At 44.4% G+C, this 14515-nt stretch overlaps 1 protein-coding gene across 6 annotated transcripts in view; it reads left to right on the top strand.

Annotated features, from left to right (window-relative positions):
• tpk1 (thiamin pyrophosphokinase 1) overlaps positions 1-14515 on the top strand; it is a 43177-nt gene that overhangs the window by 25314 nt on the left and 3348 nt on the right. For all 6 annotated transcript variants that reach the window (XM_076158249.1, XM_076158253.1, XM_076158250.1 and 3 more), the window contains exon 9: positions 1926-2034. In XM_076158249.1, coding sequence (XP_076014364.1) covers positions 1926-2034 — 109 coding nt within the window. The remainder of the gene's footprint in view (positions 1-1925; positions 2035-14515) is intronic.

Raw genomic sequence — 14515 nt, 5'->3', positions numbered from 1 at the left:
TTCTCAATAGATGAAGCTCAGTCAGGATACTTACAAAGACCTTACCAAGCTATGTACCAATTAAAGCCACATATTTCAGCATAATCAGCTTTGGCTCAAACATGCCTCAACACCTTTTAGAGCCACAGAGACACACACACACACACACACACACTGAATTGATCAGTTTGTGCGGCGTGAGTTTTTATTCTGCTGTCTTTGAGAAATATGTTTTCTGTAGTTGCCCCTGGATATTACATAATTCTGATGTCTTTTGCGAAACTACAGGGATGCAGACGGAGCCGCAGGCCGATTTATTTTACATTGTTACATGACAAGGAGATGTTCTAATAAGAGTAGGTCCCAAAGTAATCGGAGGGTTTTAGAAAAATAAATAACAACCCCTGCTTCCAGCGTTTTGTCTCTCGTTCTCTCTCCCCCTCTCTCTCTCTCTCTCTCTCTCTCTCCCTTGCTGTCTCACCGGCAAAACTAAATTTACTCAGATCAGTCGAGCCCCTGCAAATGTTATGGTCTCTGTGGCAGGAAATGATGCACAGTGCTGTATCAGCCGTACACCCACTATAAATCATTCCCCACTACATACACACAGGTCAACCCCGCCACCTTGTTTACCTGGTGCCCTTTTGGGGGAGTGAAACTTGTCAGAGCAAGAGCTGATTTAAATGATAAAGTGCGTTACCTGAGGTTCGTTCGCTGTTCGGCTCGGGCGTCTGCCGCGCCGGAGCGAGTTAGCAGGGGTGACATTCAAGCGGAAAATAAATAATGTACCCAGATGAAGAAGAATAAAACTCTCTGACGTGTCTGCGCGGCGCCAAAACAACATTTTCACGTCAGCACTTTCAAGTCCCTCACTTGCTTACGTGGGATTATTCTTTTCTTAATTTCCATGTTTGTTTTCCTTCCACATAGAGTATAAATGTGTCCAAACAGCCAGCTGGCAACTTCTTAGAGATAAACACTCCATATAGAGGTCCATAGGTTGCCCAGGCTGCATACAAATGTTTATGTATAGAAAACAACCTCGGTCGGGGAAGGTCCCTAACCTGCTAAAGATGAAACATGTCCCACAGTCTAACAGGTTAGAATCTCCTCTTTCCTTTCCTTTCCTTTCGTCCCTCTGACTGCAGAGGTTCTGCAGCTTTAAACATGTCAACACTGTGGAGTCTACTGTGCATCTGTGTGTGTGTTTATGTTTGACTGCAGACGCCTAAATTTGAGCTATTTTGATGAATGCCTATGTTTTAAGGGACAAGGAACTTTATTTGGACCTTTTTCTGTCCCTGCATGGAGCTTTATTATCCCCTGTGTAATCAGAGAAAGTCGTAATTCAGCTTGGCGAGCCACCTTGTAAATGTTCAAATGTGTCCATGATCATTTTCTTCACAAAACCCTTTTTCTGAACTCTCCTCAGTCTGTTCCCAGTCGCCCTTGTAAGAAACTATTTCAAACAAATTACTGTTGGCATAACTGATCCCTGTACGCTGTAGTTTCCACTGCTTTCAAATGAAGTATTCACTCGGACTCAGACAGCCCGTCTCCTGGTTAACTTGGATTGTCTGTGTAAAACTTGTTTGACTATTAATGACATACTGTAAAAGGCTATAATTCAAACTGGCATGGTATCCTTTTTAACTATGGGGTATGAAGTTAAAATGGGTCGCAGGGATTGCTTTTGGGTCTCAGTTTGACAAGAGCAATAATTTCTTTTAATGAGCTACGAGTCCCACGGTGGAGATGCTTAAGTTTCTCATCTGGGGCCGAGGCTAAGGAAGTTATAAGACCGGTCTATGTGCTTGTTTTGTCAAAGTTGTTCCCTCTTTTGATCTTTTTTTCCTGATCTCATTGTCTATTCCTTTCATTGCCGCCGCCGGTCTCTCGCTCACACATTCACACAAGGTTTTCGCACTCGCGTTGTGTGTCCGCAGGGCAGCCACAGACTGGGGGTGAACACTGGCCTGGAGGGAGACTGGTGCGGCCTCATCCCAGTAGGGGGACCCTGTCGAACGCTCACCACTGGACTCAAATGGAACCTCAGTGAGTAGCTCTGACACACATCACTTCACTTCACAACCTTACATCAACCATCTTAGGCTCCTTCTATTCATTATGGTATTTTGTTACAGAAATAATCAAGTGGCTGAGTTATCTATCATGTTTAATTTATAGAGAAAATGTGTTTTGTCCTAGAAAACTTAAACCAACCATCTGCTCCACCAAATGACAGTAAACAAGGGTTTACAGTGGAAGAGAAACAGTAGCTCCATGTTTAGCTGCTGCAGATTATAACAAAACATCTTGCCTCCATGTGAGTCACTTTGCCGTCCATAAAGGTTTGCTGCTAACATTACAACAAAATAGTACATTTATGTAGTACAAACAGTATCCAGTGGCTTCATTTTGTAGAATTCCAGATTTACCTTAAACACGGGAGTATTTGCTTCTTCTTTTTTTACTTCCAAACATTGTGTGAAAACCCAGTAATCAGTAATATGTCTTTGGACCACTGTGGTGTCCCTAAGCCTTCCAGCCAGCTGTGTTCTTAATGAGTTGGCACAAGAACTCCCCGCTACCCAGGCGAAGGTGAACCTGGACCTTCTGTCAGTAGGCCTGCATAATGTGTCTGCTTCGTGGCGGGTGTCCACTCTCACCTCAGCGTGTTCTCTGTCCGTGCCACGTGCGTTTGTTTCTTGGGAACGAGCCCCCGTGTTAGTTTGTACACGTGTCTCACGCGTGTGCGCTTTAATCCCCGTCTTATAATCTTTTTGTTTGTTTTTTTTGCCAGGCTACAATGTGTCGTATACTTCCTCCCTCCGCACACACACCTGTGAAGTGACCTTTCGCATAGTAATGAGAGGGCATTTATACATGAGATCCTCATGCAGATTAGCCGGCAATAACAAGATGCATAATTAATCACACAAATAATTAGAGGGGTGAATGTTGTGATTTCCCTCTGGGGTGGAAAGAAAGAAAGGAAGAAATAAAAACGAATCTCTAAATCAATATACTCATTTTTGGAAAGCGGTAGGTGTTATGTGCATGTGTGTGTGTGTGTGTGTGTGTGTGCTTGTTGGCTCTTTTCATCTTGTGTTAAGTCTAAATTAATTACATGTGTGCGTTTGTACCAATTTCCATCTGTGCAAAGGTTTATGACGCAGCTTCCTTTGGGGAAGCCAAAATGAGCTCTGCGCCATTTTGGAAGTCTCGGGCGACACTAAAAACTCTTTAGTAGTCTACTGAAATGATTCCCCGCTCTCAGGTTCAAAGTCTTCCTCTGATGAAAAAAAGCCACAATCTGTCTATAAAGAACGAGCTTTGGAACATCAGCCAGTGTAGCCATGTTCACCCAAAGGAGACTTTCGCTCGCATCCAGAGCCTGTTAAAACTTTTAGTTCCAACAATATGAAATTCTGTTGTGATTTGTGTTGCTTTGATCCGGTGTGCAAATTCTGGATGAGTTATTGAACAAAGATGTCCTCTAGAGGAGCTGGAATATTCTCGGCCCAAGATAATTAAACAATGGGTTTGTGTTTTGTGTTAGTATATCTAAATTATTGATGTATACGGTCTCCGCTCTAATCCAGAAATCATATACACGTGTCTTCACAAAGAGTTGTTAAGTGTACTTTCTCTGGAATAGATTGCATATGCAGGGTTGATTAGTAAAATGAAAACTGTGAGGCTTTGAGAGAAGAAAGAATCTCAGTGGAATGTAATTAAAGATACAAGTGGATGCTGCACAATAATGTTCTCACTTCCAATCTAGCATATTTCCTCTTTAAAAGACAAATGCAAAGTGTCCTCTCCATCTATTCAAGTCCTTCTGCATCTCAGTAAGGAGACATTTAATGACATGCTAATTACCTGTTCAGGTCATTCTCATCACATTGACAGCAACTTACTTCAGCAAACCCCAAGAAAGTATCAGCCACTTGCCAAATAATGAGGTATTACATATTTAGAGACAGATTATGGCGAGCTGCGTCTCGTTATCCTTCATGCAGATGCACCGGCGTTTATCCTCCTATGAGAATTCTGTAACAATATCATTAGATAGAAAGACAATAAACAGTAATATATCTTTGTCAGCCGGCCGCCGTCTCAGTGCGGTTGACATTCTCGTCTTCAGCTGTGCGTTCATCTGGGATTCACAGGCTGGCGTCAATGTTTGCGGCACCGACTCAAAGCAGGAGGGCCGCCCCGCCGCCTGAGTCACTCGGTTACAGTAAATCATTTTAAGAGAATACAAATCTAGCGTTTATGGCTTCGTGATGAGGGGGAAACTAAGGGGTTTCTTTACAGGCCCTTTATCTGATGAGCCATACTGGGGAGTGTAGTACAGCCAGTTTGCCCACAGTGGCCAGATGGAACAATCCAACCCCCAGCTTGTGTTTCCTCCGGTCTTCCCTTATTTATTTATTTCCTCCACTTGTATGAGGTGAGGATATTTTTTCCAAGGTGTTTGTCAAACTCATCCTGCTGTGGGAATGAGCTCCAGCTGTCCAAATGGAGTGAATTCTGCTTTTATAACTATAACTTCAGGCTGGGAGGATAAATCTCAGTTCTGCAAAGGCTATTTTATGTTTTTATTTTATATTTTTGCTGTATAGTAATGATTTCTTCTTTTGTTTCATATTGTTTTGTCCAATATCGGTTGGCTGTCGCGTCGCCTATTTTGTCTATCCTCTATTTCTTTAATACTTATCTTACACAAGGAGCCCGTTTTTCATTTCATCCGTGTTTCTTGTTAATCTCACACTGTTTATCTTTTCTGCTTTTTTTGGGGGGGTTTTGTTCTCCGTTTCCATTTTATTGTATAGTGAAGTTGTTAAAGGCTGAGCAGTGTTACAATGTCCAGAACAGGGTGTATGGCAGAGAGGCATCTAACCTTAATCAAACCTTAATGTGCTGTGGCTAGCAGAAGCATCGGCTTGTCAATTAAACACAAGACTCTGGGTAAGGACGAGAGATACTTCTGATACCAATCATTTCCTGAAGGTCACGGCAGCAACGGTCTGCAGAGAAGCTGATACAGGTTGTCAGCGAGCGGCAGATTCTGCTGTTGTGACTGCGATTGTTTGAAGTTCGCTAACGACGCTTTGCCGTGGGTTTGGTATCGGATGGTAATCAGCCGCGGTCACTTTCTGCTTAACACGACCCCGCGACAAACTTTGATGTCTGCTGTCATCTTCAAGCGAGCTGGCTATCTCAGTGATTGGCTGCACAAAGCGTCGCCGATCCAACAATCGCTGTAGACGCTGAGTCACCAAATGAGTCACCAAAATCAAAACTTGTAAACAGACCATCAACCCCCACAAAGGCTGTTTACGTATGTGCTGATACACAATGCTCCTGTCTCACAAAAGAGACTCATGGACACATTTTCACAAGTTATTATCAGAAACACACACACACACTAGAGGAGCACTTGCAGTACGGGTTAATCCTGGCCTAACCCCTAGTCAAATCACACACTTCCGCCTTCCTTCTACATCCCCCATACAACTCAGCCTAGCCCTCAGCTCGTCTTCCTCACTGAAGCCCTCTGTGTGGCTTCAGAGAGTCATTGTTGTGGCTGCGGTCACAGGGAAAAAAGGGCTGCACTGCAGTAATCATACTAAAGTAGGTGGGGTGTGCACTACTAAATAATGAAGTGACTGCATTGTAGTAAAGATAATGTACAGTAGAGTGAGAGCGCTCCGTGTTCTAATGAAGTCCGCTGTGTGGCCGCGGCAATACGGGACGACTGTGCAGTGCGGTAATGAGCACCGGCCAGGCTGGAGGAACGACCGCTCCGGCCGTGTGGACCAGGAATTCATAACACACACACACATACACACACACACACACACACACCCACACTGTGTCTCTTTGCTTTACCCTTAAAAACTCTCTGCCTCCTATTATCCTCGCCGGTCTCCTCTTTGCTTTCTGTCACCCGTGCCGTCTCGTCCCCTCGCGTCATTACATATTGGAATAGCTTAGTGATTTATAACCCTCTGCATGTTTCATTCATTTCCATCCTCATCAGTAAATACAGTTTGCGTGTGTGTGTGTGTTGGTGTGTTCCCGCGCTTGTATTCATGCATGCTGGCTGGGTTGTTGGGAGTCAGACAGCACCTTGGGGCATTATTCCCTCCCTGAAATTGTTTCCCATTAAAGAGCTTTTGATTTATGTTAATGTATCACACACGTACAGATAGCAACACGCCCCCGCTCCTTCAATTACATGTGATAAGTAGACTGGGCAGTTTCCAGAGCATCTATGGATTCCAGTTCTCTATGGACTCGTGTTCTTTTAGCCAGGGGAGATATGCCCAAATATATTAAATGCAGCCTCTGTAATTATCCAATTAGGTGAGTAATGTGTGGACGTCTCTCACAGCGGGGGAGCTAAACCGGTTAAACACTGCTGTGTCAATAGTAGCATTAATAATTGTCGCGTTTCCTTATAGGTAGGAGCCCCGGAGCTGTGCGTGCTCACTCACCGCGCCGGCTGAAACAAAGAGCCGTCGTCGATCTTGTTTAGTTACTATTGTGCTTTCGCTGCGAAAAAAAAAGTCAAAGTCCATATCGAGAAAGGTCTGTTATTATTATTATTTTATTTAAGGTACTTTATGATGCAAATTTATAGTCCTTGTAAAAGCAGTTCAGTGGGGTATGAATTGAATTGTAACTATGGATACGTGCCTCCATTTGCATAAGGTAAATAAAAGTGTGCAAAGCTACTTCATGGCCTGTAAAATCGATTCAAACTAGAGAATTTGTTATCGGCACAGTGACTCAGCTTGTACATAATACGCAATATTTATGTATTCATTTTGTAAGGTATTGGTTTGCGGTCCTCTTTTCTACCCACTGTGTTATTGTTTCAGTTTTTTATCGGATTACAGGAGACGGGACGACTCAGGCATTTATAGATTAGTGATTTAGTTAATAATGTGGACGTTTACAGGCTCCGTCTCCAGTTTTAGTGTACTTCAGCGGGGGCATACGCTCCACGACGTGTTGGAAAAACTTGCATCCCTCTGCGTTTACGCGTTGGCGCCGTTATGATTTATGACGGCATTTTGGCGGTAACGACAGGATTACAGCTTAATCTTTGCAGCAGGAACGTTTAATGAACCAAATGTTGACAGCGCAGTTTAGCAAATATACAGCGCTGCAGGTGTAATATCTACGCAGCCCCATCTGTTGTTCTCAAAGCGGGTCCAACCTACAGTATGTTGAGCATGTCGGCTTTATACAGTGTGTGATGGGGATCGTAGAAACACAGTTAACTCTCCCTCGCCGCATTAAAGTTGTTTATTCTGCTCCATCATCGGTTAATGAGCGTTTTTTAGTTCTCGGCGATAGATGTGTCAGAATCACGCTGGACGCCGGCTTAGGAACGAACGCCTCAGCACGTGCCGCTGACGTGCTCTTGAGCAAAGCGTTTAAATCCCTATCAAGCTGCCCGGTATCAAACCAACATCTCAGATAAAAGGGTAGAAATGTAAATCATTAGTTTGTTGATGTTAACTTTATCTATCTAAGGCACTTCACTTCTCTCCTACTTGAGAGATCCACTCTTATTAGTGTTTCTAATCATAGCAAGCCCGTTGTTTGCCTCCGCCCACGTCTACCGCAAAGAAACGTTACACAATATGGATTTGACGAACATTTTCAGGTTTCCTTTCAAATGATTCCACTCCCTTTGTTCATTTCAGCTCTCCTTATCCACTGTTTACACCAGACACACTCATTTTCTTCTGCAAATTGTCCCAACTCTGAATGTCAAGTGGTGTGTCTGCTCCTTTCCCTCCGACCAAATAATACAGCAGCAGGGAGAAACACGCCAGACATCAAAATCAACCACGAGTTAATGATCTGGGTTCTTTTAGCCCTGTCCAACATTACGATGCGAGTCCACCTGGGCGGTTGAAAACAAACCGACTGTGCGAACTACAACTAAACTAACCCCGGGAAAGGCTTCTAACGCCAGATGTGTGTAATGTTTTTGGTTGTACTTGTAAAGCTGCAGCGTGTGCATTAAAGTGCAGCTTGTCCATTACGGCCGCTGGTTCTGAGAGTGACACAAGATAAAAGCTTAAATGTCAAAGCGAGCTGACTCAGTAATGGTGAGCCGAGCTTTGTGTTAAATAATCGTCCTTACACAGTTTGAAGAAAACACTGCAATGTCTGCCGATAACCTGCACATTCAAGCAAGTTTGAATATATGCAGTAGAAGCAGCGGCAGACTTAGACTCAGACAATTTATTCACATCCGTTCCTATAGAAGCTCAAATTAGGCTGCTGATACTGGCGATTATGCAGTATAAGGGTGATTTCTTTGCACTGTTGATTGGTCACGGCCAGGCACATAAACCCAGACCGGCTCTTGTTGGCCAAGCCCCCGACTGTCCAACGGCGTTCCCTGCAGTAACACTTTAATACGGCTGCCAATTCATTTGCATAAAGGAGCCCTAACCTCGACTTCTCCCTGCTCATTTTCTTTGCCGCTGTGCATTCCGTTGCCCTTGCTCTACCCCCCCCCCCCCCACCCCAGAAAATGAATGGCAGCGGACCGCCCACTGCAAATATCCACTGTAACGTTAATCTGACATAAAGGGATGTCATTGAGGCTCCGCAACCATGAAAGTAGGAGAGGAGTTAACCACTGGAAATCACTGACACGCTCCACAGTGGCAAAGCAACCTTCAGCTCACACTGGACTCGTGTGCATGTGCATGTGCATGTGCATGTGTACGTGTGTACGTGTGTGTGTGTGTGTGTGCGTGTGTGCGTGTGCGTGTGCGTGTGCGTGTGCGTGTGTGTGTGTGTGTGTGTGTGTGTGTGAGAGATGTTCGTGAGCGTTTTGTGCCTCTGCATGCACACACGCGGATGTGCGGACGTTTCATTTCTGTCTGCAGCTATTTTGAAAGCCGTGCAGGCTCTGCAGGCCCTCTGGTTTTATGGATTTATTCACATTGATTATAATGTTTAGCAGTGTTTGACTCTAGACCACCAAGAGTTGTAGACGTAAAAAAGCAGTTTCATCTCAATACATATGCACTAAAAACAGACCGGTGCATAAATAAGCTCAACTTTTTCCCTTTTTCAGTCCACATACCACACACAGATGAGAGCTACTACAGTCTAATGAGCGCCTCACTCTAAGCGTCGCATTAAGGACTTGTGTGTTTGCACGCACATCAAAAAACCTGAGCCTTTGGTTTTTCACTCCTCGCCTTTGAAAGCAGACGTTCTCCTCTGTCTTTACAGCGTCTGCCTTTTGTAGATTTGCTCAGTGCGTTTGAGTCGCTGCTTTAAAAGGCAAAAAGCTAAAGGAGATAAAAAACTTTGCCTGAGACTTTTCAAAAAAGCCTATAACTTCATTTACAAAGGACGGCGAGGAACACCCCACACACCCTACACACCCTACACACCCCGCACCAACACGTACTGCTAATACGCTCATGGAGGAGATGATTGGTTGGTTTAAATCTGATAAATTAAAGTCTAAATGCTCTATAAACATGTACATCAACTCAGCTGCCACGTTTGAAGATCTGTCCATCCGCTATCTGCCGTCGCCATCGCAGCCTCAGCCAGTTTAAAGTGAATATTAACTCTTGATGTCGTCGTGACAGTCCTGTGATCTCGGAGGAACCCAGTCAGCATTTGTCAGCGTTCCTCAGGCTCCTTCTTGAGGTTTGCCTTTTACTTTGTAATGTCACGCGTTTCACATCCTAATGAGCCTTACGACACGTGCTCACACACACACACACACACACACACACACACACACGCAGCCGCTCGTCTCTACCCAGATGATGACGCGTCGGTATCGACTCATGGCACATTCCAACCAAAAAAGTAAAGATAATTAAAAATAGATACATAAAAGAAGAGTTTCTAGTGGCGAGAACCTCACCTCAGCAACTGCTTTTGGTAATTGGAAGCGAACAGAGAAACTGCAAACGAGCTGCTGATTATGCGCCGGAGTTTGTCAAAAGTGTGAAAACAAGAAGCAACTTTTAAACTGTGTGTGTGTGAGTGTTTTGCGCTGCATGGGCTATTTCTGGAATTATTGATTCTCTCTTCCTCCCCCCCAACAAAAATAATGACTGTTAATGATAGATAACTGTGTTTATATAGCACTTTATATATAATCTGTGCGTGTGAATGTGCAGGCGTGCAGAAAACCTCCTTAGTCATTTCTGCATTTCTTTGTGACTCAGCCCGCTCCTGCCTGACAGCTTAATATTAAAAAAGCCTTCAACCTGCAGCTACACACTTGTACGGCGCGCGAGTGTGTGTGTGTTGGCGCTGAGTAAAACCTACTTTGTCATGATGTTTTCGGCTTAGCGTGGATCATAATGAACAACAAATTTGAATAGCTGTCATCCTCAGCTCAACCCTTCCTGTGCGTGTGCATGCATGTGTGTGTGTGTGTGTGTGTGGCGAGGCGGGGGGGCTGAAGGGTTGTGAATGCATCTTTTTTGTTGATATGATTGTGTTTTGTTTCGCTGTGGACGCCATCTGTTTCGCCGCGCTCTGATTTATGGTTCCGTGTGTGTCGGTAGTAAATCACGCGTGTGCGATTTGTGTCGTGACAAAGCAAGAGAAAGTTTGGACGATGAACAATGGCTGTCAGCCCACTGCTGAGACAGAGGCTGACACAGAGGCTTTCCTCCGCGACGCTCCCCATTCAGTTTGATATGCAAATAAGCCGCCAGCCCTCCACTACTCAGACTCCAAACCCCGTTCCTCTGAACCTATGGCGTCATCACACACACAATACTAGCGAAGGAACACCACTGAACACACATACACACAGCAGTTTAACCACACAGAACCTCTCCAGTACTTCCAAATAATACACACACACACACGGTTAAGGACCTCCACATGTCCGACCAGCTGGGGTTCACAAACTCACTTCCTCGTACATATGCAGCGTTTCAGCCTTGCATGTGTGTGTAACTCAAACGCAACATGAAACACGCCGGCACACGGATACAAACGCCAACCTGGGCAGGTGCGGTGTTTGATGAAAAACAAACATGAGAGCACAGATGGATGGAGAGAGCCAAAGCAAGTGAGAAATCTTAATTGAAAGTAAACTTTGGGGGAAGATTTGAAGGCTTGCCCTTACTTTTAATGAGAGCACGCCGTTGTTGATGAAATAGAAAGCTTTCCACGCTGCATGCAAATGAAGCCGTGTTAGTTTTAATAAGGACGTAACGACATATTCCGCGGTATTAGTTGCATAAAGAATTATTAAGAGGGAATACATTTGAGTGGGAGTTGTTAAGTATCCATGAGTGACTAGCTGAGACTTTCAAAAGATGGAACATATTCTGTGGATGTAGTGTCTCTGCTAATGAAGCAAAGCCCCTTGCCATTCACCTTGAGTTGACCCTGACCTCTGACCTTCCCCGGCGTAAGCCGGAATGCAATTAGATCCAAACAGCCGACCGGCCTCTTTTGTTAAAACATCAAAACATGCTTCACCGGGGCTTTACTAATACGTGTGCTAATGCTTTATTGACCAAAGCAGCCAACGTTTTGCTTCTATTGATGTTTGGAATGAGGTTCTGTGCAGTGATGTCTGGTCGCACACTGCAGGAACACAAACCCTGCAGCCCAATTTGTGATAAGATTTTTGAAACCTTTTCCTTAGCTGTGGGAAAACTAAGAAAACGAATGAAGGCGGGGGGGGGGGGTAGTCTAAAACAGTGTTGACAGGACTGTCTAAAGTTTTATTCAGCTGCTGAGATGAAGCGCTGCAGCAGCTTAAGCCTTCAGCTGTGTGCAGACTGAGGTTTCTGTATTCCGGATGCATTGCAAATAGTGGAAGAGAGCATTTCAAAAGGCTTGGAAAGTGGAGGGTAAAGCAGCGTACTTCATCTTGTAGTCAAACAGATAGATGTGTCTGACAAACTTGGTTCAGTGAGGTCTTACCCACTGTCCCTGCCAGAGGCAGACATCCTCTTTGTGCCTCCACCGTAAGATCTCTTCCTTTCCTCGCTTTCTGAAGAGGCAAACAGACTTTGCCAGTCTTCCTGACCTTCTCCTCCGCTGTTTCTATTCCTTTCTGCCTTCTCTGTCAGTTCTGTCCACAAACTCTGCCCTTGTGTTTTTGTTTCACTTTTTCCAGGGTTTCAGTCTAGAGAGATTAATCTGTTTGCACTTTATCTTTTTGACGCGCCCGCTCTCTCTCTCTCTCTCTCTCTCTCTCTCTCTCTCTCTCTCTCTCTCTCTCTCTCTCTCTCTCTCTCTCTCTCTCTCTCTCTCTCTCTCTCTCTCTCTCTCTCTCTCTCTCTCTCTCTCTCCTATCCCTTCCTCCACATGCTCTGTCTCTCTCACTTTTGCTCTCTTCTGGTTTACCTTTCTACATATTTCATCTGCCTCTCTCGGCCCGTACCACACTTTCCTCCATCTCATTTCCTCCCTCTCTCCTTCGCTCTGGCTCGCCAAGGTCCTAGAGAGGGGAAATGAAAAGTGTATGTATTCTGTAGCTGTGCTGCGGGGCAGCGGGAGAGAAAGCTGCTGTTTTATGGTTTTATTTATGGATCTGTAGATTTCTGACACTGTGCACATCACACACACACACCCACACAGGTGCTCCGACGGAATGAACACAAACCTGATGTGAACTGCCACCACTTCCCCCCCAATGGAGGCGCCAACTAACAATGCCACAGAAGACTAGTTAACACTTCTCACGTCTTTGTAGAATAATGCCGTCACACACAGTCGCACTACGGAGACACAAGTTTCCATGGAGCTACAGTACATTCATGTTCATAAGAACACTCTCAGCAGCTCCATCTGTTTATCTTCTCAACCTCTCCATCAAACAAACACTTTCGCCTGAGTGATGACTGATTCCCCCACAATCACACTGTGTAATATCAAAACCTGTCATTTGTCTTCTCTTATTGCACTTTGCGTCTCTGCCTCCCTCACACACACACACACAGAGACCCACACCCACCTTGCCGCTTATTAAATCTGACGGACTGATACCACAACGGCGGCAGCAGCACAGAGGAGTCAGCTTATCTGAAGGTCAGCTTAAAGTAGCGCAGTGTTTGTCCGCTCCCATTCTCGGACTAGCTTAGCCGCGCCATCATAAACATTTAATAGAAGCGGCTATCAACAGACAGCAGATGGTATTAACACTGCTAGCGCATGCTTTTGGCTCATCTCATGGCCAATAAATACTTTTTAATATAAGGAGAATGTCAGGTGGAGAAAGAGAAAGGTCACTGATTTAATATGCACACGCAGAGTTTGTGGAATTGGAGCATTCAGTCAGAAACGATACGAGTTCAGACCCTTTTCACATCAACAACATTTAATAGATTGAACTAAAATCAAAATGACCCTGGTGTTGTTTTTGTAACCTTCTTATCTCCCGTCCCTTAAATGCTTACAACTGCAGGCTCATCATTTATTCATTACAAGTTTATAAGAGTTTGTTTAACATCTGAACTGTGGACATCCCAAGATGGTGCAGCAGATTTAAGGTGGCGGACCAGACCTGCACCTCTTCATTAGATCTTATCCCACCCGGTCTAACTGTCTAACTTTAAAGACGTTTAGGCTCATTACAGCCCAACAGTGGTTTTGTAAAGACTTTGTAAAGGATTTAGTTTTGCAATAAAAACAGAGGAGGAAGCCGGATGAAGTGTGGTGGTGGATCAGGTCGGTGACATATACGAGCGCCTGGCAATGGAAACCTTTGTGTATCATCGTTAGAAGGAGCTGAGTCAGGAGGTGATGAATGCATGGATTAATGTTTTGTCAGCAGAGAAGGTGGAGCTATTTGTGTGGTTTACATATAATGATGTTTGGATTTAGAGTTTGTGAACGTTAGGATAGGTCGAGAATGAAAAGAAGAGGACCAAGTACGGAACCCTGTGGGACACCTTGGGAGCGAAGCACAGAAGGTGACGGAAAATTGCAAAAATCTAATGTTGACCATAATAATGCTTTCACACATTTATAGTTATTATTATTAGACCACACATTCAATTAACTTCACAAACGTGCAAATTACATTCACGTATTTCCGTTTTCGTTTTGGATTTGGCGGGGTCACAGTGACTTTCTCAAACAGTTCCTGAAAAGGTGCAAACTTTGTAACGTTAATTGTGAGAAGCACAGAAGTGATGGCACAGAGGTGTAAAACAATGATTCTCCCCCTTACATAAGTGAGCTTAGTTATGGTTCTGGTGTAATGAGAGAGCGGGATGGAAACATAATCTCTGAGAGGTTTATCCTGCTTAATAAAGCAAAAGAGGAAACAATGGTTCACAGAGCATAATCATCTTTGCTACAGAAAGACACGGGGCTTTACGGGATATGTGCGCTCGTTGTCTTGAGAAATACACACAAACAGCGACTGTACCTAACATTTACCTCGGCCGCGGTTGCATTTGTGCAGTAATTACACCAATAAATCACGAGTAATTTGACACCGCTGTGTGTGTGTGTTTAGAAGCGCCTTGAAGTTGTCATG

Source organism: Genypterus blacodes, unplaced genomic scaffold (assembly GCF_046128005.1).
Source record: "Genypterus blacodes isolate CSIRO-AG114 ecotype Tasmania unplaced genomic scaffold, CSIRO-AGI_Gbla_v1 ptg000076l_1, whole genome shotgun sequence".
In the NCBI taxonomy this organism is placed as follows: Eukaryota; Metazoa; Chordata; class Actinopteri; order Ophidiiformes; family Ophidiidae; genus Genypterus; species Genypterus blacodes.
This window is presented reverse-complemented; position numbering and strand designations above follow the sequence as displayed.